The sequence below is a fragment of the Pongo pygmaeus genome, chromosome 14 (genome assembly GCF_028885625.2).
Source record: "Pongo pygmaeus isolate AG05252 chromosome 14, NHGRI_mPonPyg2-v2.0_pri, whole genome shotgun sequence".
Classification (NCBI taxonomy): domain Eukaryota; kingdom Metazoa; phylum Chordata; class Mammalia; order Primates; family Hominidae; genus Pongo; species Pongo pygmaeus.
In genome coordinates this window covers 59,796,204-59,822,326 of record NC_072387.2, presented here as the reverse complement: position 1 = coordinate 59,822,326, position 26,123 = coordinate 59,796,204, and the positions used below count along the sequence as shown (strand labels likewise).

At 45.5% G+C, this 26,123-nt stretch overlaps 1 protein-coding gene across 2 annotated transcripts in view; it reads right to left on the bottom strand.

Annotated features, from left to right (window-relative positions):
* Positions 1 to 26,123, bottom strand: part of FAM124A (family with sequence similarity 124 member A) — a 57,109-nt gene that overhangs the window by 20,318 nt on the left and 10,668 nt on the right. Inside the window, exons 3-4 of one of the 2 annotated variants that reach the window (XM_054446948.2) lie at positions 13,714 to 13,821; positions 6,938 to 7,671 (exon numbers count right to left, since the gene is read on the bottom strand). In XM_054446948.2, the coding sequence (XP_054302923.2) occupies positions 6,938 to 7,671; positions 13,714 to 13,821 (842 nt within the window). The remainder of the gene's footprint in view (positions 1 to 6,937; positions 7,672 to 13,713; positions 13,822 to 26,123) is intronic. The other variant, XM_054446947.2, reaches the window with a different exon arrangement.

Here is a 26,123-nt window from a genome sequence, read left to right as displayed (position 1 = left end):
CAGCGATTTCCTTCAGGGTCTCGGCCTAGGGGCAAGCCCACGGCGGGCATATTACTATCACTTCCCCAGGTCCGGGGACTCTGCCCTAGCCCCGTGCCCCATAGCCTGCTGTTCGCAAGTGTCTTCCTGCCCCCACATGTGGATCTCCTGCCCCTCAGGTCACTGCACCCCTGCCCGGAGAATACCAGAGCCCAAGCGGGAGTAATAAGGCAAGCTAATGCTTACTGAGTAGCTGCTGTGTATCAGACATCAGGTGGGATAAAATCAGTTTGAGGAAGGTTTGTTCACTCTCCAGATACCTCTTGAGACTTGTATTCTTGATGCTCTTACTGAGACTGTTATTAATTAAAACTACAAATATTTTAAAAAGTGGCTGTGTCTTAGGTGGTGGTAATCAAACCTGAAGCAGCAGCTGGGCTATCCTGCCCTGGAGTGCGCTGTGCCTGGCAAATGTCGAGGAGGGTGCTACTGGCCAGTTCCTGGAGCTGGTCAGAGAGGCAGAACTTCAGCCCCAGCCCACATCTGCTGGACCAGACCCTCTGGAGGTAGAATCCAAAAGTCTGACAAGCCCTCCAGGTTTTTATGCCTTCTAAAGTTGGAGACGACGCCAGCACTGGAAATGCCAGGTCTCTACTAGGTCCATGAGTCGGCTGTGCCTCCATCCACTCCAGTCCTACCACTTACCATCTGTAGTACTGGGAAGTAGGCAGTTTTCTGACCTAAATATCAGTGTGTGCATCTGCAAAATGGAGATAAGAATGGTCTCTGGCTGGTAGAAATGCTGAGGGTTAAGTAAGATATTAGATCACACTTAGCCCAAAGCGTGGAACCTATTAAGCGTGCAATTAACATTAGTTATCACATTATTATTTCTAGGGTAAATGCTTTCCTGCATGAGCTCATTCCCAGGCAAGACCAACTGGGGATAGTCTGTCACCACTTCTGGCAGCAAAAAGCAGAGGTGTCATTCCAGAAGGGCGGACCATGGCAGTGTGTATCTCTGGCCTTCCCAGGGACACTGGCTGAGCCCTCCCCTGGGAGAAGCAGGGCTCTCTCACAGCCACATGGCTGGCCTGGGGATGGAGGACTCCATCAGCACAGCCACCATTTTTTGTGTGTGGGAGGAAAGCTGGCCCACAGGCCTCAGGCTTGGCATAAGGTGCAGAGACAGGGTACAGGATGGCCACCTCACAACCTGCTTTACTCTCTGGCCCTGCTTTCAGTGGTTGGAGATTCCTGCTCACAGCCAGCCAGCAGACACCACAGCCCCAGGAGCCCTCCTCCCGGACACCTCCTGACACAGCCTCCTCTGTGTCCTATTGGGGGGTCCTCCTCACTCTGCACACACCCAGGAACTGCCTCTGAACCGCCCCCTCTGCCAAGGCTCTCCACTGCTCCCTCAGCCTCCTGCACACACCCCTACCAGTCCAAGGTTGCCATCTTCACCACCTTCCCTCCCTTTCCTTCTTTTATTCATTCCACAAACACTGGGTGTCTAACACGTGCCAGACACTGTTAGAGGCGCTAGGGTGACAGCAGTGGGCAAACAAGACCAAGTCCCTGCCCTCAAGGTGCTTGTCCCTGGTAGGGAGGTGGCCAAGCCTGTGATGTGGGCAGCTGCCGTGCGCTGGCAGCTTACAGTGCTATGGGGAGGAACACAGCGAGGTGAAGGGGATGGGCTGGGGCATCTGTGCCTGAGAATGAGAGAGGGACAACTGCGTTTCACTGCGGGAAGACCGACTATTCTTCCCACAGATCTCAGTGAACCTCCAGGGAGGCCTCACTCATGAGGGGACCCTGAGGGGAGACCTGCGGGGGTGAGGCAGCCAGCGTGTTTTTATGTGGGGAGGGAATCAGGTGGTGGGGACGGGTGAGGCGAGCATGGGAGGTACCCTGCGTTCTGAAGGACCCCAGGTGACACAGGGTCACGGGCAGATGAGGGGAAAGGCAAGAGGTCAGCAGGAGGGGGAGGCAGGCCTCACCGGCCCTGGGAGGAACTGAGCTTTGTGGATGAGTAGCCGCTGGAGGGTTCTGGGCAGGAGTCACATGATCTGATTTGCATTGTAAAAGGATCCCTTGCCCATCCAGTGGAGAAGTGGCTGTGGGAGCCAGGGGAGAAACGAGGAAATGCCAGTGACATTTAGAGACAGAGGTGGCAGCAGAAGTGGAGAAAGTGGCAGGGTTCTGCAAGCGTCCTGAGGTAGAGCAAGTGGTCTCATGAGAGAGGACTCAGGGATGACTCCGCTGGTTTTGGGCTTTGGAACTGGAACATGATTTGCCTGTTCCTGAGTTAGTGTCTCACCAGACGTCTCTGGCCCAGGGAAGATGCAGCTCGGAACCCTGACGGCTGCCCCGGCCCCATCCTGCCCAGGCCATTGTGCCTTCTGCTCCCTGGGGCTCCCCAGTTCCCCCGGAACAGCATCTGCCCCAGCTCTGCTCAGGCATAGGTTCTTCTGAGCAGCCTCTCCTGGCATCTTCCCACCCTGGCCACACGAAACCATCCACCTCTGTGTGTAACGGTTGCCATTCCCGGGTCATGGGTGCTGACCAAGGGCACGCCAGAGGCATTCTTCCACAGGTCTCAGTGACCCTGCTAGGGAAGAATTACCATCCTACGCGTTCAGATTTGGAAACAAAGGTTCCCAATGCAGTGGAACATGCCCCTAGCCACTCAACAGGTGAGTACAAGAGTTGAGACTCTGAAGCCCATGCCATGTGCTGCCCTGGATGAGTTTTGAAGCCACAGCACTGGAATGCTTTGCTAGCTTTCTTGGTTTGCATGTCTGCCATCTCCATTGCTCTGAAAGGTGAAGCCTGGCATAAGGGGCTGCCCAATAACCCATACGTTAGAGTCTGAAGAGGGTTTCGGGGACCCATGAGAGATCCCAGATGGCCCTCACTCCTCTATCCCCAGCTCACACTCATTCATTTTTTGACAATATAATAACTGAGGCAGATCAGATACAAGTAAACAGATAAATATACAAGATAGTTGTTATGGGTTGAACTGTGTCCCCTCAAAATTCATATGTTCAAGTCCCATCCCCTAGTAACCTCAGAATATGACCTTATTTGGAAATAATGAGTTGTTGGAGATGGAATTAGCTTAATTAGGATGAGGTCATGCTGGAGAAAGGTGAGCCCCTAATACAATAGAACTGGTGTCCTTACATAAAGGGAAAATTTGGAGATGACACACACAGGGAGAATGCCATATGAACGTGAAAACAGAGACCAAGCTGGTGCTTCCACATACCAAGGAAGGCCAAGAAGGCCAGTGCAACAGCAGGCTGGGGAGAGGCATGGAACAGATTCTTCCTCACAACCTTTGGAGGAACCAACCCTGCTGATGCCTTGATTTTGGACTTCTAGCCTCCAGAACTCTGAAACAATAAATTTATGTTGTTTAAGCCACCCAGTTTGTGGTACTGTGTTAAAACCAAGACAAAAACTTAGAAAAGTGATTAAGTGTGTGAGAAGAAAAACCAGAGTGCTGAGGGTTGGGGAAAGGGAACTGCTCTAGGTGGGGAAGGCAGAGAAGGGCCCTCTGAAACTTGGATGATGGGAAGGAAATCATGGAGGAGATCATTCCAGGTAGAGAGAACAGCAGGTTTAAAGGTCCTGAGGCAGAAATGAGTTCGCTGCATCTGAGGAACAGAAAACAGGCCAATGTAGAAGGAGAATGAGCAAGAGGGAAGGGAAATGAGAGATAAATAAAGCCAGAGAGCCGTAGGCCTTGGTGAAGATCTGGAAGGGACTGCAAGGGCCATGGGAAGCCCTTGGAAACTCTGAATCTTGAAAGAGACATGATCTGATGCATCTTTTATGATGACGCACATAAGCACATGCATACAAATGGTCTAGATCTGGAGTGTACAGGGTGAAGATAAAACAAGGCCCATCTCAGTGTCTGCTCCACTCTTTCCACCCACTGTCACTTTCTGCACCTCCTAGTGGAGAATACCATGTGCTTCACCTCAGGAAGAGCAGGCCTTTCTCTGCTTCCCTAAAAAGCAAGTTTCTGCCTTGTGCACTCTTGCTGGGAATGTAAAATGACACAGCTGCTATGGAGAACAGTGTGGTGGTTCCTTTCCTCAAAAAATTACACACAATTACTGTACAATCCAGCAATTCCACTTCTGGGTATACATGCAAAAGAACTGAAAGCAGGGTCTTGAAGAGGCATTTATATACCCACATTCATAGCGGTGTTATTCACAATAGCCAAAAGGTGGAGGCAACTCAGGGGTCCATCCTGAATGGATGTGAAAAATCTATCATATTCCTGCAATGGAATATTATTCAGCTTTAAAGGAAAGGACGTTCTGACACATTCTACAACATGGATGAACCTTGAGGACATTATGCCAAGTGAAATAAGCCAATAACAGAAAGACAAATACTATATGATCCCACTTATATGAGGTAGTTATAGTAGTCAAACTCACAGAGACAGATAGTAGAATGGAGGTTGCCAGGACCTCGGGAAGGAGGGATGGGAAGTGGTCAGTGGGTACAGACTTTCAGTTTGGCAGGATGAAAAAGTTATAGAGATGGATGCTGGTGATGGTTGCACAATAATGCGAATGTATAAAACCACTGAACTGTAGGCTTAAAGTGGCTAAAATGGTAAATTTTATGTGTATTTTACCACAATTAACAATTACAAAATAAATCTCTGGAGCCCACATCAGTCCCTCATCACATCCTCAGTGGCATCTGTCTCTCTGTCCTCACAAAACCAGTGTCCCCAGTATTCTAGGAATGATGGCCCAGTCAATCTCCTTGCTGCACGCAGAAGATAAGCAATACTAGCTGGTGTGGATGAGATCTGAAAAGCTCTCTGGTGATAACAGTCCCAGGCCTCTGCCTGGCAACTCATTTCAACTGGTAATAATTCTCTACATCAGGTTTTCCTGCCTTTTAAGCCTTATTTGAAACCTTTAGTTGCAGCTCTTTTCTCTTTCTACCTTCTAAGGACCCAAGGGATAGTGGTGAGCATATTTTACAGAAGAATTTTTCCATAGACTTGGAGACCATTGTTAAATTATCTTGCCACTCTGAAGACCTGGAACTACCTGCTCTCATCATTTTCCAGCCTAAAAGTACAGCCACAATCTCATTGTAGAATTGAGCTTTGGGTCCTCAGACTGTGCTTCTGTCTGCTGTTTTAGGGGGCCCCAAGTCACTTCTTAAGGAGAACTCTGGCCTTGCTCACAGCACTCCTGTAGCAGGCCTCCAAAAGAGGCAGGCGGCCTTCCATTCAGGCCTGTGTTTCTACCAGGCTGCTCGGGGCTCCCTGAGAAAGGAACAGTGCACAACCCCACGTGGCCGAGTTGCAGGACACATGAGCCTGTCCTTTATCTATCACATAGAGAATAGGCTCCAGGAACCTGGCTGGGAATAAAAAAGGCAAATTCACTGACACTCACTAGCTACTGAAAGCCTGGCTGAGAGAAACAAATTGTGGGAGAGTATCTGAAGGTGCATTCTTCCCTCTGAGATTAAGCAAAGCCACCAGGAGGTGTGAGTGGGGGCTACTCTGTTTGCCCAGCCTCCCCCTGTGCAGCAGCTTTTCTGGACTACATCTGGCTGGGCATACCTGGCCTCACTGCAGCCATCAGTTAAGAAAGCCTTGTGAGTCCCCTGCTGTGTTATTCGAGAGGTGTGGCTGAGCACAGGCTGCTGACACCACTGAGCATGTGAGATGCTGGGGGGACTTTGCTTCCAGGACTCTGAACTGGGACTATATGTGCATCTAAAGCACAGTTGATTTTTCCTTTGTGAATTCTGAATCATATCACTGATGATTTTCCATTTTGCTTTTGCTGCTACAAGAACTCAAAGTCAACTTTGGGGCTCATTTCTGGAATGATAGAACTGGCTGATAGAATGATAGTGCTGGCTGATAGAACTCTCTGCGATAAGGAAAATTTTGCAGTGGTGCTATCCAGTACAGTAGCCACTAGCCACATGTGTCTAGTGTCAATGAGGAATGAAATTTAAATTTTAATTTTAATGGCAACATTAACTATGTAGCTAGTGGCTACTACTGAACAGTATAGCTCTAGAAAGTTGACATGCATTTTGGATGTCACACTTGGTTTATCTGATTTTTCTATCTATATTTGCCTTCTACTTGAAATCCCTTTGTATCTAATTGTTATCACTAATCTTCTTTCATGGTATATATCTTTGCCAGCCAACTTAAATATAGCTTTTTAAATGTGAGATCCACTTATAAATATTAAAAAAAGGATAACATAGCCATATGCCCAATTTTTTTGGACTAGAAATTTCTTCTCCCTCCCCCTTTCATGTAATATAGAGTAATTAAGATGTTCATTTAAGTGGAGGGAGTCCCAGAGCGGGGGAGGAAGAATCTTTTCTTTGGTTTCTGTCTCTGTTCTGTTTTTTCATCTGTGTGCTGCTTATACAAATGTTAAATTTGTGAAAATTTACTGAGCTGTATACTTACAATGTGAATTTTTTGGTATATATATAATTAATAATATTCTTTAATAGAAAGTAAACAAAAACATATATGGAGAACCTACTGTGTTCAAAGTGGAATGTCAGTTTAGTTCTATGGGGGATCGGAAAGATTCATAAAGCAATCCTTGACTCCACAAAGCCATAGTTTAGTATCATCAGGCATCAGTGCAAATTTCTACAAAATTCTTCCAGGGGGCACCAGGAAGAACTGGGAACATGTTTGCTGACAGTGAAATGAAAAGAACCAATGGGAAGAGTCTTTCATTCCCACTCTTTTGTTGGGATCCTGTATGGCCACTTCGACTTCGACTAGGAGCTGGGCAGAGGGTCACTGATCTTTCCTTCCTTGATCATTGCTCTGTGACTGGTACTATAGGGTTTGAGGCAAAGCTAATTGACTTGTTTCTCGGGTCCCCTAAACAGACAGGCGTCCCCCCAGTACCTGTAGGAGGATCTTGTTCCCATCGTGGTCCTCCGTCTGCCAGCGCCCCTCGCTGATGGGGCTGCAAGGGTTGGGCAGGAGAGGCACGAGCTCGCCTATGTCCCTCACTCGGAACTCCAGCACGGAGGAGTCGGTGGGCACCGGGCACTGGTCACAGGGCAGTCTTTTCAGGGAGAACTGGATGTCCACATCCAGATTGGAAAAAATAGGGAAGATGCAGAAGTCCGCTTTCTTCTGGCTGGGGCTCCTCCGGAGAATCAGCTGGTAGAACCTGAGGCTGTCGGCGTAGTTGTCGTGGCGACAGTAGACGGTGAAGCGCACGATTTCCTTGCCGTAGTGCACGGGCCGGATGGCCCAAAGCGGCGTCCCAGGAGCCAGCGTGAAGAAGTCCTGGCTGCAGGGCAGGTAGGGCAGGAACCGGCCGTGCACCTGCTCAGTGTGGTGGTGGCGCCAGGGCGGCTGCTGCAGTGTGCGGTGCAGCTGCAGGATCTGCTCCTCGCCGTACTCCTCCTGCAGGAACAGCACCACAGCCAGCGCTGGCTGAGCACCCTTGGGGGGCTTCCGTCGCCGCCGGCACGCCCGCCTCTCGGACACCCGGAACAGCGGGAGGTCCGGGTGGATCCACGCCAGGACGTTGTCGATGGCCTCCTGCAGGGGCTGGGACTCCCCTGGGTCTGCGATTATGTGGATGCTGACCAGGAAAGGGTCCTGCGCCTCTTCAACGGAAAGCTCACCTGGGGGCACGCAAAAAACGAATGGATGAATGAATACAATTATGATTATATCATTAAAGTGTCCAGTGATGACATGTACTGGCTTGACAGGAAGAGAAGTCAAATTCTAACTGAACTGACTCCATGACCTGTGATTTTCTGATCCCAAGTTTACCTATTAAAAACTACGATGCCAGCACCCTAGCAGCCAAAGAGGAAAGGGCTGTTGCTATGTGAATAGTTTCCGAGCTGGACAGGGTGAGGAGAAACTTGGTCCTGTATTTCATCAGGTTAGTTGGTATAGGGAACATTTGACTTTATATTTACGTATCAGACAAATAGAAAGTCAAGTCTAGTGACTTGGAAGGAACAACAGGCCCATTAGAAAAGATGGCATAGCATCTTGTGGATACCATTTAGTATTTCCTGAAATAACTGCAGGGCCTTGCCCTGTAGTTCCCTACACAAATACTCCTCTGGTTTGCTTATTTCATTTGTTTATTTTGTTAACACACACTCATGGGCTCCTTCCTACCTGCCTCACAGGGAGTGAGGCACAAGGCGAATGATGGAGGACAAGAGAGACCTGTGCTTGCCCTCTGGGGCTTACTCTATAGACAAGTCATGCTCTGGCTGGTGACCAGTCCTGCCCACAGTGTCCCCTATTGTGGGGGCCTGGCCACGATCATGTTGCTGCTGGAGACACAGGGAAGGATGACCCCCGGAGCCAAGCACAGAGTTCTTGCTGTTGGAGCTTACTGGGGCTGAGGTTAGGGTGGAAGGAAAGCAGGGTGAGACCATGACTGCCCATGAAAGGCTGCCTTTTGTGCCCCTTGCTGGGCGACATCCACTCAGAAGCCCAAACATCTTGAATGGGTCAGTTACCCTCCCTGTGATCTCTGGCAGAACACCTGAAAGTACTGAATTCCAAGCATGAAGTTGACTGTTTAACTTGGCAACAGTTTCCCGTGGGGTGACAGTTTTTTGGCCACACTTGGCATATTTCTGAATCACATAACTATATCTGATAAAAGCCTTGCTCTTTTAAAAGATGGTTCTATTTGCATTTATATAAGTTTTAGGTCTCATTTAAGGGAATTGAGACATCTTTAGGCCAATTGTGATTTAGGGGGCTAGATTCACCTAGAATCTAGATCTGCCTTGACAAAACACATGCCTCACAGTGTCCACTAGGGGTGTCAGGCATAGAGTGATCATGTGGTCAGTTGTGTTCTATCAATGTGGTGTACTTTTCAGAATCATAACCTTGATCAAGTCACAGGCTGAAAATTTTTTTGTGGTAGGTAGACATTCCAAGTGGGCTTACAAGTCCATTTCACCATGTACAGCTGCAATAACATGGTTTTAATTTAATCGGATCAAAACCTGTCTGAATTTTCATCCCAACTCTATTAAGTGTCTCACTTGAAAACAGTCCAGCTTGTTGTCTTCTCTCTTATTCATGCATTCATTTGCACATCTGTTAAGCAATCAGTTTGTACCAGGCACTGGGGACACAAAGAAGCTGGCACTAATTATGTATGCCCAAGCACTATGGGAGTACATTTACATATACTCTTGCATGATATGCTCTCTGAGAATTGTGCAGTGCACAACCTGCACAACCATAGGCAGCAGCCCTCTGAAGACCCATAAGCCCATAAGATGAGAACTTTGTGACTGAGTGGGGAAACACAAACATCAAAAATTAATATTAAATCTGATATATGCCTAAAAGGAATACAATGGGATAGTAACTTGGGGTGGGGGCTAGATTCTAAAGTCACTGCGAAGAAAAGGTTATCTATAGACACGATTAACACTGAAAGTCTCCTAAATTTCCAATAAAGCACTAACTTGTAACAAGACAAGATGGCCAGATAGACGTTTCTTTAGTTGAACACCACATAAAATAACCATTTTGCTGCAGGGCCATGTATAAGAGAATAGTCTGTTTCTTTAAACACTGAACCCTTACCCATCAAACCCTGCCCTTCACTCTACAAGAGGCTTTTGGGAACCTGAGAGGCTTCTGGAACTTAAGGATGACTCAGGTAAGAGCAGAGTCAAGTTTCAGCTCTCCACAGTCATGGAGTAGAATGGCAAGTGGAATCCTTTAAATTGTCTTCCCTCTCTTTCCTTCCTGCTGGCTGAGCATGTATTCTCAAATTTGTATGAGTTAAATATGAGCATTAAGCAATTCCAACTTACTGCATATGACAAAAGAAGGAGGGCTCTGCAGAAGGCTTCCTGGAGGAGGCACCATATGAACTGGGTCTTGAAGGGTAAAGGCAGAGCACATCCTCTTGCTCATGATGCCCTCAAATGCTGAGGAGATTAGGAAGAGTTTACGAAGGTATAGAACTGTGCAAAAAACAAGCACATTTGGAAGGGGGCCGTGGGGAATTCTGAGACATGGCAACAGATGCAGCTGGAAAAATGGATTAGAACCAAGCTGTATGGGGCCTCAGCTCAATTCAGTAGTTGATAAGGGGCAAAGGAAGGTTTTATGAAGGGGTGTCAGGATCAAGTTGGGGGAAAGTTGGCTATCGGCAAAATAAGGAGTTAGAAGACTAGTGAAGAGTCCAGACAGGAGATGACAAGGACTTGGCAGTGTAGGAGATTATGTTAGTGGCTTCAGTTCCTTTTCCTACTACGTATCCTTACTTTCTGCCATGTGACTGTGTAGTTCCTCCCACTAAATGGGTGGCGTATTTCCCCACCCTTTGATTTAGGATGAGACCATATGCCTAGCTTTGGCCAGGAGAAAGAGATGGCAGTGGCATGCGTTTTGGCTTGCCTCCCTGTGCTCCCAACATTTCTATAAGAACATGCTTGGTTGGGTGAGCCCACCCGTCCTGGTAAGGGGATGAGACTCATGGAACAGACCCACTCTAGCTGAGCCTGTCCTAGATCAGCCAACCTTCACACCCAAAGACACAGGGCAAGAGCCACTCAGGTGAGCATGGTCTAGATCAGCTGACCCAAGACAAATGGGAAATAATAATGACGGTTGTTTCAAGCCTGAAACTGAGACTGGAGGTGGCTGTTACCCGGCAGTACTTACAGATCCAGGACAGTCAGTCAAGTGGGTAAATAGAAGAGGCATGGATTCACAGGCTATAACGATACAAATGGCAGGCCAGGGAGCCCACAGGCCTGCTGGGTGGGGTGTAGGAAAAGTTGGAGAGGAGTATATATCTTGATGTTTCCAGATTGAACAAGTGATCTGATGTGATGTTTAACTGAAATAGGAAACAGAGGAAGAAGGGCAGATTCGTGGGAAAAGACAGAAAGTTCCACCTTGACCACTTGGCTTGAGATGCCCGAATGACTTCCAGGAGAGATGTTCTTTGGCAACTGGACCTTTGTGTTGCGTAGGTGAAGGGCTGAATTTAAGGATGGGCCAGTTACTTTCAGATCATATTCTCATTTTTATGCAGTTATCTGATAAGTGTGTGCCCCCATATAGACTTGAATTCATGAAAATTCATCATGGTGGCTAGGAAAACAATCAGAGTTCAGAGATAAGTCTGGCCCTTTTCTTTGCTTGCCCTTTCTGCCTGCCTGGCTTCTTTCGGTTTGGTTGAACATTCATGACACTATTGGCAGAAGTACAGTTGATGCAAAAGTAGTAAAGCTGCAATGAAATTTTCTGCCAGTCAGTAACTCCAGTAAAATTAGGAGAAAATACCACATAATCTAAATGGATTTCACTTTTCTCTGGTGCCTTGAACTCCCAACAGTGGAGACATGCGACTTTGCTAAACATCAGTGAATGTTCCATGTAAATGGAAAAGGACAGAAAGGCTTTGAACAAGGGGATCAAGAATTTTACCTGAAAAAATGACAGATGATTTTAATGAGGGGGGAAAAATGCCATGCGAAGTAAAGGAACGTCTGGGAAAAGAAGCTGCCCGGGCCACCAGGCAGTCCCTTCAAGGTCCTAATCCCACCCCCAGGTGTGCATGTGGCCAGGTACACAGGTGACATGTTAGCTCACATGGGTGCTTTCTCCGTGTTCTACATGTATGAACTCGTTTAATCCTTACAACCACCATAGAAAGGGGAGGTGCTATGATTGTCCCCATTTTAGAGACCAGGAAATTGAGGCACAGGAGGTGAAGTAGCCTGCCAAGGTCACACAGAGTATGAGCACTAACTCCAGCATCCGAGTTCCGTGTGCACCATCAGCCCAGGCTCTGCAGAGATGTGTGCTCGCCTCTCCACTGTATCCGTTTCACAGCCGAGTGGCCAGCTGCCATTCTCCATCCATGTGTGGCCACGGCAGCTCCCGCCTGGCCCCTCTGCACGGCTCTCCCACCTCATTCTGACTGGCTTCATTCCCGGCCACCAGCCAACAGCTTCATTTCTTGGACACCCACTTACATTTCTTTCCTCTGGCCCCAGGTCTTGGAGGAAGAATAAGCTAGAAACTGCCCTCCCTGTTGGCACATGCCCAGGTCTTCACATCTCAGCAGTACCCTCGAGGGCAACTCAAACAGGCCAGCACCACAGGTGGGTGCACAAGTGAAAGGAATGCACAACAGTCACCCAAGAAAGCCTACAGTATGGCGTGAGAGGCTTGGGTGTGAAGAGGCCCGGGAGAAGGTGGCTTCTGAGACTCCCCAGTGGAGCTGTCAGGGCGCTCAGCCCTGTGCCATCTCTATCAGTTACACAAAGGTTTCCCTGAGAGCAGTAACAAAGACCATGCTGAAGTCTGCATGGATGAGTGAATGTTTACAGCTCTGCAGAAGGGCGAAATGCCCGGCCTCAGAGCAGGGGGGTGAGCTGAAAGGCATTCCACCAAGTACCAGCTCGCCTGGCAGTTTGGGAGGCAGTCGAGAGCAGGCGAGCCAGGATGACGAAGACCCAACCCCCAGAGCCCCCTCTGCACTGCCTGAACCAGGGACATGTAAGTGGCTAAGACCCTGCCCCAGAAGAGCTAAGGAGAATGAGCAGTGGCATTAGCATGCTCTGGCCATCACTAGCATGTACCCACTGCACGTGACCTGAAAACACAAGCAAAGAACACAGAACGCAGCTTCAAGCTGTCATCAGGTGTTACAGTTACACACCCCCCCAGAGAAATGTGCCTCTGTGGAGCTGGATAGGAAACCAAGCATTTGAGGGGAAGGACAGAAAATGTGAATAATTAATTGCCACGAAAAGTCTCTATGCCTCCCTGGAGAAGCACAGACGACATGACTGTGGGATGTGCTCGGCCTTTATCATATCTATTACATGTCTTCTCAAAGGACCTAGCGAGCACCTGTTGAATTAGGGTAAAACACAGACCAGAACCAAACAGAGCAGTGGCACAGACTGCCCCAAGGCTAGTGGGAGGATGGGAGCTGCTAGCACACCATTAACAAGGCTTTCAAATTAGTTTGTGTTTTCCTAAGGAGAAGGGAGACTCTTTTTCATTTGATTATAGACAATTATTAGGCTTTCTTTTGATAACACAAAATGAAAACAGTGTTAAAGAAAGCAGTGCACAAGCTCAGGCCTTCTATGATGCAGAAAGCGTACTATTAGCCTGGGCATTTGTTATATATATATATTTTTTCCAACATTTTACCTCTCCTGTGTATCCTGTTTCTGGCCATTTAAATTTAACAGAAAATTAATTTAGACAATAGCAACCATTTATTATGCTCTTATTATTTGCCAGACATTGTCCTACAAGCTTTATGTATACTATCTCATTTAATCTTTAAAACAACACTATGATAGATGAACTACTAACTGACCCGCTCAAGACCATTTGGCTGGAGAACAGCAAGGGCTGTCTGAACCCCGGATCTGTGCTCCTCACCAGAATGTCCTCTCACTACTCAAGGGCACAATCCTTGTGATACAGGAGATGGAAAGAAATTATTTAGGCACATAGTGAGTGTAAAAGAGCCCTTGGCAGAATTTTGCTTTTAACAAAAAAGCAGCCCCCAAATCATTTCTTTTCTAACAAAGAGCAGTCTGAAAATTCGAGCTGTAGACATAGATAAGCAAGCTGGAAGCTTGCACGGATGAATGCCGGCAGCTGCGCCAATAGAAAAGGGCTACCTGAGGGCCAGGTATGTTCAACCTGGAGGCTCCATCTTCCCTTTTCTTTGTTACCGTGTGTACAGTAAAGGAACAGGCAACATGGCGTCCGCCAGGTAGAGAATCCGTCTGCATAATAAAAGATTAAAGTGGGGGGCGGCCAGATTTTCGCATGCTGTGAAATGGCATGCCTAGTCCTAACCAGTTTTTTGCATCTTATGCAAATGGCTCACCTGGTCCGACCAATCTTTTGTGCCCTATGTAAATCAGACACCACCTCCTCAAGCTCATCTATACAACCCTAAGCATTTGTGGCAGACCAGACACCCGCTTGGGAGCCCTCTCTGCAGGAGATTGCCTTTTTCTTTCGCTTATTAAAGCTCTGCTCTTAGTCTCACTCCTTGTGTGTCCACATCCTTGATTTCCTTGGCATGAGACAACAAACCTTGGGTATTATCCCAGATGAAGGACGCCACTTCACCTGGAATCATCGCGTTGGTTTTTCTGCCCCATATTGGCTGGGGCTCTGAAATCATGGCTTAGCTCCTTCACCCACCTTAGGTGGGAGAGCCTGCTGTGAATGGGCTGGCTGTTTCGCCTGGGTGGGCATCCTCAGCTGGAGTCTTCGGAAGAGGGCAGTCTGTCTGTTGACAGACTTCCGGGTGCTGGACCTACCTCAATGCTGCTTGCGCCAGGGCCCCTCACAACCACTCTCTGCAGTCTTGGGCTTTAGATCAGCCATGCCTGCACTGCCTCTTGCTGCCTGGTGCCTGCCAGACTACCCCTCCTCCCAGAACTGGCCAACTGGTGTGTCCCCAGAGCACCCCCTCCCCAGCAGTGGGCATGTCTAGTTGAAGATATCTCTCATTCCAAAAGAACTTCCTGGACAAGTCTCAGGATATGACAAGCTCAGGTACCCCTTTCTAGAATTTTTGGGCAACGATTAATATGATTGTCACTTTAGACACAATTTGTCACTGACAATTTGCAATTTAGTTTCATCATTTATTTAATCAAAGAATGTTTACTGAACACCCACCATGTGCCAGGCACTAGAGGATACAGTGGTGAATAAAACAGTCTCTGCCTTCAGAGAGCTTATAATCTAGTGAGGGAGACAGACAATAAACAAATATGTAAGATGAAGTCGGGTAGCTAAGTCCTACAGACAGACACGTCACTGAACACACACATGCTCAATGCGGTTTCCAAGGCAGCGGCTGTAACAATTTACCATTGATGGAATAAACTGCTGTGCACCATTCCAGTGCCAAAATTACTGCCAACACCGCAGTACCCAGTAATCTCCGACGAGGCCAACAGACTTTGAAGGAGGGCACCTCCAGCTGTTGCAGGCTGTTTGGTTTAGGAATCTGGCCCTGGAGCCTGGCTTGAGACCTGCATAAGGTTGAATAAACACTTATTTGCATTTCTAAAGCCCCCATCAACGGCACTGAGTGGCTTGGGGGCTGGGATACTGGTCTGCCAACCAGATCCACATGATCCAGTGGCAGAAAACTCAGGTGAGATGGTGCGTCACACACACAACAAAGACACATCCAGGGCACCGGCTGACACTGTGAATAAAGACCAGATCTGGGCTGGGCGTGGTGGCTCACGCCTGTCATCCCAGCATTTTCGGAGGTCGAGGCAGGTGGATCACCTGAGGTTAGGAGTTCAAGACCAGCCTGGTCAACATGGTGAAACCCAGTCTCTACTAAAAATACAAAAAAATTAGCTGGGTGTGGTGGCGGGTGCCTGTTGTCCCAGATACTTGGGAGGCTGAGTCAGGAGAATCGCTTGAACCCTGGAGGTAGAGGTTGCAGTGAGCTGAGATCACGCCATTGCACTGCAGCCTGGGCAATAAGGGCAAAACTCTGTCTCAAAACAAACAAACAAACAAAAAACAACAACCAGATCTGAAAGCAGGAGGGAAAAAGGCTCTGGGTGACGATGAACACAAAACTTGCAGAGGGCTGGCCTCCCCACATTAAGGCATTCTCCAGAACGCCAGAAACAAATGCCTTCAGAAAGGGGCCTCCAAATTCCCTCCTGGGAGATGCTATTCATCCGGAATGTAATGAATAACCTGCCTTCATCTCTTTTTTTCATAGTCTTAGAAGCCAGTTCTTTGAAACTTTGAACTAATTAAAAATGTGTAAGCAACTTCCTTACTCCACCAATATTTAAGACAAAATCTCAGACTTTGTTAATTCTTAGTAATTTGTTAATTCTTATAATTTTGACAAGGCCTGTTGGCCTGCAATTTTGGGCTGTGAAAGTGGCGAGACTGGTTGCAGTGCTGGAAATAATGACCTGTGGTGGCAGTGAAGTGACATATAGGATTTTTAACATGGAGATCCAAACTGCATTTGTAATATAGATCATAAGGTTCTTCCTCAGCCTGATTTCACAGAAGTGTCCTGTAATTGAAGAACTGAACCTAGGCTGAAATGATTAAGCTAAAGCTTATATTTTCATTTGGCAGAGGAGTACAATAAAGGATCTTTCTGGTCTATAGGCCCTCTCATGCTTTTATAAGAAGGGTGGCTTTGCTATAACAGTTATTCGACTGCCCTCTCATTTTTTTTATGATTTGCTGCAAAAACAATGTCAGCGATGTGGATGTCTAATTCATATTCCTGAGCTCATTCTAAAACCAGGACACTATTAAGAAAAAAAAATACAGAAAGTAAGGCAGATACTTTAGATACCCTGCCGGTTTTTTTTTCCACTTGGAAGTGGGACATCCATCTTACTTTAAACGTATTTCTAAGCTTCATTCAGGTCCATCATTCTGAAACATACTCTCCTGATGGGAAAAGGAGGGAGAACAAAAGCCGGACACCAACCAAAGGAATGACAGACACTTTAAATTCTGATACAGCTTGACAGAGATTCTGGGAGAAGACCAGGAGGTTGAGATGTAATTAGTTTGAGGAGGTGTAACTGCAGCTAGAAACACTTAAACATATCTAGCATATGTGTGTAAGTCCTTGGGACTGCAAGGACTTTGAAAGTTTATGAGAAGGTAATGCAGGCCTGACACCCAGCAATGTACCATGCTTAATTATGTACTAAGACTCCTCTTGCATAAAAATTTGACAGTTCAAAATGCCTGAAGAGACTATAGCATTCTATATAGAGTCCTTTCTTCTACTCAGTAATTTTAATTCTCTCTAAACCACATTATGTGCTTGTCATTTTCATTTGCAGCAAAGTCATCCTGAGAAAATCAGGATCTCAACAAATATTGGAGATCTGGAGATGACAGAGCAGGGCTTGGAAACAAGAGGAACAGAATTAATATTCATCTTGTATTAGGAAATGAAAGAAATCTACCAAAAAGAACAAAACAAAAAAGACAAAAGAGGAAGATGTTAGCCTAAGCCTATCCCAAGGATTTGTTCACCAGGAAACTCCAGGCCTCTGTCTTACACTAGAGCTCGTGGGAGGAATCCTTACAATTATATTACTCAAGATTTATCTTAAAAAGGGACTTATTCTGACAGGATATTGAGAAATCAGATGAACAATGATTAGCTGTTGCAACTCTTCTAAGAAAAGCCACTGCATATGTGCTTATAAAACACATCCTGAACGCAGTAGATGCAGCAGTGATGAAATCCAGCATTGGCTTTGCTCATGATCAAATGAGCAATGTAGGAAGTGGATGGAGCCTGGGGACTCATTTTTTTTTGGGCCTAAAATTCAGTGGAATATTCAAATATTTTGAAAATTTTAATATAACACTGACAAGTCTCCAGTCCTTGTTTCTAAGTCTCCTTAGAAAATGTGTACTTTGGGCCCATTTGGAGAACAAACTTACTGGACATGACTAGAAAATTAAGGATGGGTAAGATAGTCAGTCCAGCCCCCTCATTTTACAGTTGAGGTCAGGCCACTTGTCAATGGTGGGTCTAGAAAGAGAACAAACATCTCCCAACTCCCAGTTCAGGGCTTTCTCCTTTATACCTCAGCGGCGCCTAGTCCTGAAGTGCCTGCCCCAAGGACTCCAAGTAAGAGGAGACATAGCTTGTCCTTGCCTTTGGGCAGCTTACAATCTAACTGAGAAGCCAAGACCTTCACACGTGACAAATGTAACAAAAATACAAATGGGAGATGATACATTCTAAATGATGTAGAGAATGAGATGCAGAAATCATAGCCAAGTTTCCCTTTCCCACAGTTTTCTTAATCGCCTTGGGGCCCTCCACCTGCAGAGTCCTGGCTGTTCACTGCTTCAGGGAGGATGGCAGCAGATAAACTTAGTAATTGAATTTCTGAAAATTTTGTTTTAACTCATAACAGAGGAAATGGTCTTGAAGGGCAAGGCTCTCTATTGCAAGAGCTGGGCTTTTGGAGACAGAAAAGGCTTTCTGAGCCAGGAAAGGCTAAAAACCTAGAGCAGAGGGTTCACACTGTGAACCAGAAGGCAGAAGAACATGTGGGGCTGCAAGGGCAGCTTTTCCAGCTCAGATGCCAAGTTTGGGCTTCTGGTGGGAGGAAGACGGCTGGAAGGAACTTGACCAAAATCTGTGTGCCAGAAGGGTTCTGAGAAAGGATCATGGATCGAACCTCTCCTGGGCTAAGCCCTGCAGGCATTGGGATCCCTAAGAGCAGGACTGTGTCTTCACTTATTAGGGGGTGAGGGCGGCAGCTCAAGATGAAGTTCAGCTCAATTATAGAGAAATAAAGCAGTACTGCTTTTATGTCTGAGTTGGTGACTGAAAATTCATACTCTTTATAATAGGAGCTTCTTATAGGAGTTCTCAATGAAGAGCAGAACGTGTTATAATCTAACAGATGGCGAACCCTTCATCACACTGTCTCATAGAGAGACCTCTAACTTCCCAGTTCAGGCTTTCTGTGGCCCTACATGTTTGAGCCTCACTCTCCTCAAGCCTGGGGCAATGAAATATTAAATATGGACTTGTAGAGAAAGCCCCAATTATCTCCATAATTGACAAAGGAAAGACTTCTTGCAACTATTCTTGTTACGAAAAGGAAAATCATTCTTCTAAGCACAGGTCGAACTGCTCAGCTTCACTTCCTTTGTGTGCCAATAATAACGTCAGAAGATGTCAGGGTCAGGTCAAAATTAAAAGGGGAGTGAGAGCATGTGGAACATTCCTTCCCTTCCCGAATCAGGTGATGTACAAAATAGAAGTTTCACAAATGTGGAAGAAGGAGAGAAGGTTTAGAAAGAAGGAGGAATGATGGGATCATCTTAGTTTTCTTCAACTCTGAATTTTGTAAACTTGAAAGGAAATGACTTGGCTTTTTGTATCACATTTTTCAGCTACTTCTAACTTGTTATACCATCAGTGGTTAAAGGCAGCAGTATGGATGTTGAATAAAGATAGAAACTGTACTGGAGTGGAAAATATTTTCCATAAAGGCTGGACGGAGCACCAATGGCTTTGCTGTGGCTGTTACTGTGGTCTGAGGCTGGAGCAGGATTGTCATCAATACCACACTTCTAGTGAGGGCAGCAGAAAAGATTTCCCTGTGGTTCTCCAAAACCTGAAAGTCTCCCCGTGTATAACCTACTCCATAGAGTAATTTTGCTCATTGTTATTGTTTAAAAAACCTACTATCTATCTACATATGTATCTATCCAGATCATCTTTTGTGTACATAAAATCACAATTTTTATGACACTCTCATCCGTGTCTGTGGGAGAGTGAAATGGCACCTTTGGAGAATACCCTAGCAATAGGGATCAAAAGCTTTAAAGAGTACACTTTTTACCCCAGCAATTCCAATTGTAGGAGTTTTTCCTAATAAGGAAGGATATGCACAAAGACCTATTAGAAAGATGTTTTTGGCAATGCTGTTTACAGTAGTGAAAAAGTGAATACAATCTATAGGACCAACAATAGGGAACTAGTGAATAAAGTACAGTGCAAAAATATAAGGGAATACTGTATGAATAGTCAAACTATTATAGAAATGAGTTTCCTGGCATATAAAGATGTTTGCACTATAGTTAGAAAATTATACTATAAAACAAAATATACAATGCCATTTTTTAGTAAATTATTACCCAAAATGTTATATATCTACATAAATATATAGATGCTCAGGAAAAAATCCTGTAAAGGCAGACACCAAATTATGTATAATGGTTGCTTCTGGATAGTAGGATTCTGGGTTTTCTTCTCTTTGCTAATCTGTATTCTCTGATTTTTCTGCAATGACTATGTATTATTTGGGTAGCAAAAAATTATTTTGAAATTGAGAAAAGCACCAGGCACATCAAGGTAAGGAGTAGTGGCAGTTATTAACTTTCGTTTCCTCTCTTGGGGGAAATCCTGACGATTCTGGTAGACCAGATATCCCTGAAGTACCACTTCAGCTTTTCAGGGTGGGAAAAAAAGTAGTCATGAGAAGTCTGCCTCCATTTTTCTTTCATACCCCAGATGGAAATCAACACTCTCTGTCGAGTTGAAGTCACAACTAAAACTGACCTTTGAAACCAGAAGGACTATACCATATTTTTTTTGGAAATGGATGCCAGTGTAGCAAAGCATCAAAGGAGTTGTCTGTCATATATTGTCTTTACCCTGTGATTTCCTGATGCATATCTTTGATTATTGCTTTTTTCTTATCAACTGTCAGATAGTTAATACTGCCTAGCTTTTCAGGCCCCCATTCAGAGGACTCTGAATACACAGGCCCCACACCATGAAATAACAATCTAATGGACTCACATGTTCAGCTTCAGCAGATTCCTTCATCTCAGAGGTTTCATTTGCCACTTCCATGGTCCAGCAGGTAAGGCTGCTACCTCCTTCTCAGACAAACCCCAAACACACACCTCTACCCTCTTCATAAGGGATATATTCCGTGTTTTAGAATAAACCACTCTCAATGGATAAAATCTTTTCAATTATCAACTTAAAAATGCAAATATCAAGTGAAAAATGTTTTTCATCTAGATATTAGGTGGATCCTAGAGCCTATAGGTTTTAAAAATTAGAACCCAAAAGTAAGAGATTCAGATAAGCCACTTGTATCAGGGATGATTTAAGAGCGAGCTTGCATAACGAAGACATGGGCTAGCTCGGTGCGCCTCAAACTTTCAGTACATACAACTTACTGGCCTCAGGAGGCCTGGGATTCTGCATTTCTAACAAGCTCCTGGTGATGCTGATGCAGTGGTCTCTGGACCACACTCTGAGCAGCAAATTTTCCAGTTTGGTGATTTTATATGCTCTACCAGGCCATTAACACCTTCCCTGGGCAGCTGACAAAATGCGAAGCAAGCAGGATGCCCTGACCCACAACAGCTGGCATTCTGTGGTTCTGAGGCTACGGCTGGCTGCAAAACCCAGACCTGCCATAAATGCCACACCCAGGCCTGTGGTCTATTAGTGTCACCTACCAGCTACACGCTAAATGGCCCCAGCCCTAAGAGGAGGGCCCAGGAACCTGACAAGTATCCCAAAGCCCCTCCACAGAAAGCTTCAATGCCTGGGGTTGTGGGAAGAGCCACCAGCAGCAGGGCCCTCTCTCCACAGTTAGGGAAAGCTGGAGTGAGGTCCCTGGCTTCTGGGGTGGGGAAAAAAAAACCTTAAGGGTGCGCTCTCATACCATACACCTACAGGGACAGTAGCTATAGGTATACCAGATGCCCCATGCCTGGAATGCAATAGATGCTACTGAGTAAAAGCTTGAATTCTGCAGTCACTTTGAAGGAAAAGCCACAGAAGAAGACAGACTGGATAAGGAAATCAGATTGATCTCTCCAGATGTACAGCATTTCAGTGGTTTCTCACTGGTTTCTACAGCCATGGCCACACACCAAGATGGAACATGTTATCACTGACACCATCGACCAACACTCAGCCCTTTATGGAGAACCCGATCCAGGGCTGCAGACTCATTCCAGCTGTGCCACAGCTCACCCTGAATCTCCTTTGAGAAGAGTTTTGCGAATAAACATGACTGTTGTGCCAGGACATGGTCTTAAATGTAATAAAAATGGAAATAGTTCTTATTTGGGGTTTGTTGGCTGGAAGTTGCACACTCAAGTGCTTCCAGCTCTGTGGATGGTAGAGTAGAAATTCAAAACCCTATGATTTTCCTCCACTTGGAAATAAGTACACCATCTCCCCAGTGCTTTCATTTGTTTTATGTCAACTGCTGGGTTTACTACAGTATATCAAACAATCATTAGTATTACTAGTAAGCCCTTTGGAAGCTAAGGAAGTAAAAAACTAATGAAAATAGGGGCAAACCTGAACTGAGACACTCAAGATATACAACTCTAAGAGACTACATTCTAATTTAGAGAATATTGGTGACTTTTCTTTATGACACTTTTACTGCAGTAGGGTGTGAAGCCGGGGATGGAAGAAGTGGATTTTTGAGTCTTTTCACAAACCTGTGAACCCTGCCAACTCCATGCCAATCACAAAATTAAGCAAGTTCAATAGCTAAAATTGTTCTTTATGAGAATTAATAAACAGATTTGAGTTTGCCTAAATCTTATGGAATAAGACTCTGGAAGAATATTTGTTTTGAGAATTATAGGGAAAGTATTTTACACAGAAGAAAAAATGAAGACTCTAACATTTACAAATGGATAAAAGTTAAATTGACTACTAGCATCTCTTCTGACACATTGATCTTCCTTTTCTGGAGATGTGATAAAAAAAACTGGCTCTAAAATGAGCAAAATCTGTCAATAAGTTATCATCTTCTCTAATGAAAACAAAGAAAATAATAAATACTTCATTATCCCAAGTCTGAATTTAGCTCTTGCATATGGAAACACAGATCATATGTATTCACGTATTCCCCATTGGTGAGGCGTTCTACAGTATGCAATCATATCTTTTCCATGTGTTGCTTTCAAAGCTCCTACATTGGCTTATCACAAATATAATTGCTTAATTATATCACAATGAGCTCATCTTTCCCTCCAAAATGCTGAGGGGTTGCAAAAATGTGGCCAAGGCCAAAATCAAAACATTTATTGCATCAGTATCCTGAACTTGTAAGAAAATATTGAAATGACTGAGAAACTAAAGGGAGAAGGCAGCATTTATGTGGAAAGAGACAGCTGTGAGGAAAGACAGTCTCAGGAAGGGATGAGATGTCTTCCCAGATAGAGCAGCAAAGCAGAACTGACAAGCCCCAGTGGTGGCTCTAGACCAGCTATAGTGGCTTGTAATTAACCAAGACACCTGGACTTGCCTATTTGAAAAACACCTGTGATCCCTCTGACCCCTTTTCTCTCAATAAGAGTGTATCCAGGGGCCCAGAGCAGCAGCTGTGCCTAGTTGGGGCTGCTTCGAGGGCAGTTCAGACACGGCAACCCCAGGAAAGCAGCAGGGAGGATGTCGACAGGAAGGGAGGCTATCTGAGTTACTGGGGGGACAGAGCAGGAAGCTGGAAAAAGAAGGTAGGGCCAAAATGGAAGAGGGCAGGAATCTGAAGCCCCATGAGGTTGAAAAACAGTTTCAGTGACTCACAGCCACCCATCAGGTGTGGCTTTTTGCACGGCTCAGTACATGTTCCCAGGCTCAAATCAGCAGAGCACACTGTTTGTGGCCTTTTCTCCCTGACTTCCACAGCCACAGAGAATTCCTCAGGGAACTGTCAAGGGGCTAGGAGAAGCCCTCTATCACTTCACCCAATCTTTTACCATTTGTGCTTTCTGCTGTCTACAAGGCATTCCTGCCATCGCTGGCAGTTCCTAAGGTGCCAGATAAAGAGTTCATGACTATCCTGAGTTTTGAGGAGGAACAGTTTTAGAGGCAAAATTAGGAGAGAAAATAGAGAAGGTTCCTTCAGAACAGCCTCAAATAGGACTAGTTAATTCTTTGACTACTTCCTATTGGCTTATTCTGGGGCTACATATCCTCAAAAAATGTCATATTTTCCTAAAAATATAATTTTTAAGTTCCTAATACCTTCTAAGAGTAATTCTCTAAGTATGATTATAATCTTAATTTGAATGGAAATATTCAATCACACATGATGCAAATTTCATTAGCATTACGTGGCAGAGTTGATTTTTTTCCGGCATAATTATTGTTTTTCTTTTCTCCTGTTTATAAATAATTTCCCCCCTTTATTTAAACCGCATAAAAATGTAAATTGTACATAGTGGCTTGATGATCTCACTAGATTTCTGGAAAAACAGGATTCTGGAAGTATAAATTAATCTTCCATAGCAAGCATTATTATTTATTGAGATCTCCTGAGTGCCAACGGTGTGTTCAGCCTTTCAGAAAACACTGAAAAAAATAAAAATAAAAATCCTGTCTTCCTTGTTAATCTGAAAAAGGCAAATGAACCAGTTGCAACTGGAAAAAATTCACCCAGACAAAACCAAACCGTCCATTAAAGAAGCCCCCCAGTCACGCCCCCCAGATCTGGACACGGATAGAGGACAAGTCAGCGAAGTGCAGTTCCATGATCTGTGAGGTGGAGGAAAAGAGGACGATGCCCAGCAGTCCACATGCCTGCCCCTACCCTAGACCTGTGCAGTTCTGTGAGGGGAGGGGGACAAAAAGCAGCTGCTGCCTTTCACCACAGTCTGTCTACTGTGACCGACTTACAGGCAGCTCACAGTGCAGAGAAGCTCAGGTTGATTCTGGCCGGCCCTTGCTTTAGGATTTACATTACAGGCCATGAGAGAGGATGCCCAGGCCTCCAGATTTTTATTCTGGGTCAAAAAGAGAGCAAAGAGAAAAGGTGTAAGTGCCTCAGTACTTCCCTGCTTCTTTCTTTCCTCCTCCTTCCTTCCATCTCTTTGTAGAGGAGTTTCTTGGACATTCATATCTCAGCCTCCTAGAGCTTCTGGAAGGGCCCTTAAAGGCTCTCCAGCCCAATCGTCTTATTTACAGAGGAGGAAACGAAGGCCCAGAGAGGGTGAATGACCCAAGAGCATGTGGCTAATTCATGGTGGAACTGGGACTAGAACTCAGGACACCTAACCACGCCACCACTCTTATACCTTTCGCTTAGTGATAACTTTTCTTTTTCTCCCATGGGGGCAGCTGGCATGAGGAAGTAGCCCCCTGCATTTTGAGGAAAAAGACAACTAAATAGAATGGTGCTCTCTGGAGGAAGGTCTCACTACAATCCCTAGTAATGAAAACTCAGCTGTGGACAAATAGGCAACAAGGTCGATGCTCTTGCTAGCTCACCCCAAAGAAGCATTTCTGTGCCTGTGAACTCAGGAACAAATGGGTAAAGCAGCATCATGTGAATGTTGAGTAAGAACCACTTGCAGATGCAGAAAAATCCACCTTGTAATAGTGAATGATTAGAATTAACTCTCAATTCCCAACAGGAATCAGGAATCATTCAAAAGCCACTGAGTCGAGAGAGGCTGACGGCAGTGGCAGAATGACAATGAGATGCAGGAGCTGCTCCCAGGATGTCAAACTGGGACTGGGACAATGCAGCTGAAGGGCAGGGGCAGCCCAGGACCCTGCTGGACACAGACAGTGCCACCCCAAGTCTCCACTGTGACTGGGAGAGGCCCTGCAACTAAATCATTCAGGATAAATAACAAAGTCACTACTCTTCTCTCCACTCAGACCCCTATGATTATATAGTTTGTAGGGAAACATTATTTTAAAAATCTACTTAGAAAATATTTTTTTTTCTTATTGTAGCATTGTCAAATTGATACTTTAAAGAATTTAAGACTTTAGGTTTCAAAATTGTTTCCAAATCTTTTCAGAAAGTCAACTATGTTACTCTTCACTGACTGCTCAAGGGGCCTTCTCCTGAAAGCGGTGGCGCGAGGATTTATGCTCCTGGCTGGGAGGAGAGGCAGGCCAGGCACTGTGCTGGTGCTGAGGCAGGGACAGTCAACCCTCCTGGCTTCCCCCCACCTGCCCCACCCCAGTATCCACTCTCCCCTTCTTCCTCATTAATGGAACCATAGCATGTGACAATGTAACCAAAGAAAACAACATTTTTCAGACTCCCTTGTAACTAGGGTTAAACACGTGACCAAGGCCTGGCCAATAGAGATAAAAATTACTGCGTAGAGTCTCTGAGAAAATTCCTTAAAAAGTGGGGATGGCTCAGCTGGCAGGTACCTTCTGCCCTTCCCCTTTCTTTTTTCCTGCCTGGAACAAGGATGTGATGGCTGGGGTGGAGGCAGCCATGTTATAACTCTGAGACAAGCCTGAGGAAGGAAGCCAAAAGCTGAGCACGGTGTAGTCAGATGGCAAAAGGAGCTTCTACACCAGACCTGCACTGCCTCCTTGGACTTTTTTTTTTTTCTTCTTAAGGGTTAGAGGAAAACTAATCCCTACTTGTTTAACCATTATTTTCCACCATTATTTGTAGTCAAATACATTTCCTAACTGAAACACATATACACACTCACTCACCAAGAGGCCCCAACACTGAAGAGTGAGGCAGGAACCACCAAACATTTAAAGTAGAAGGGA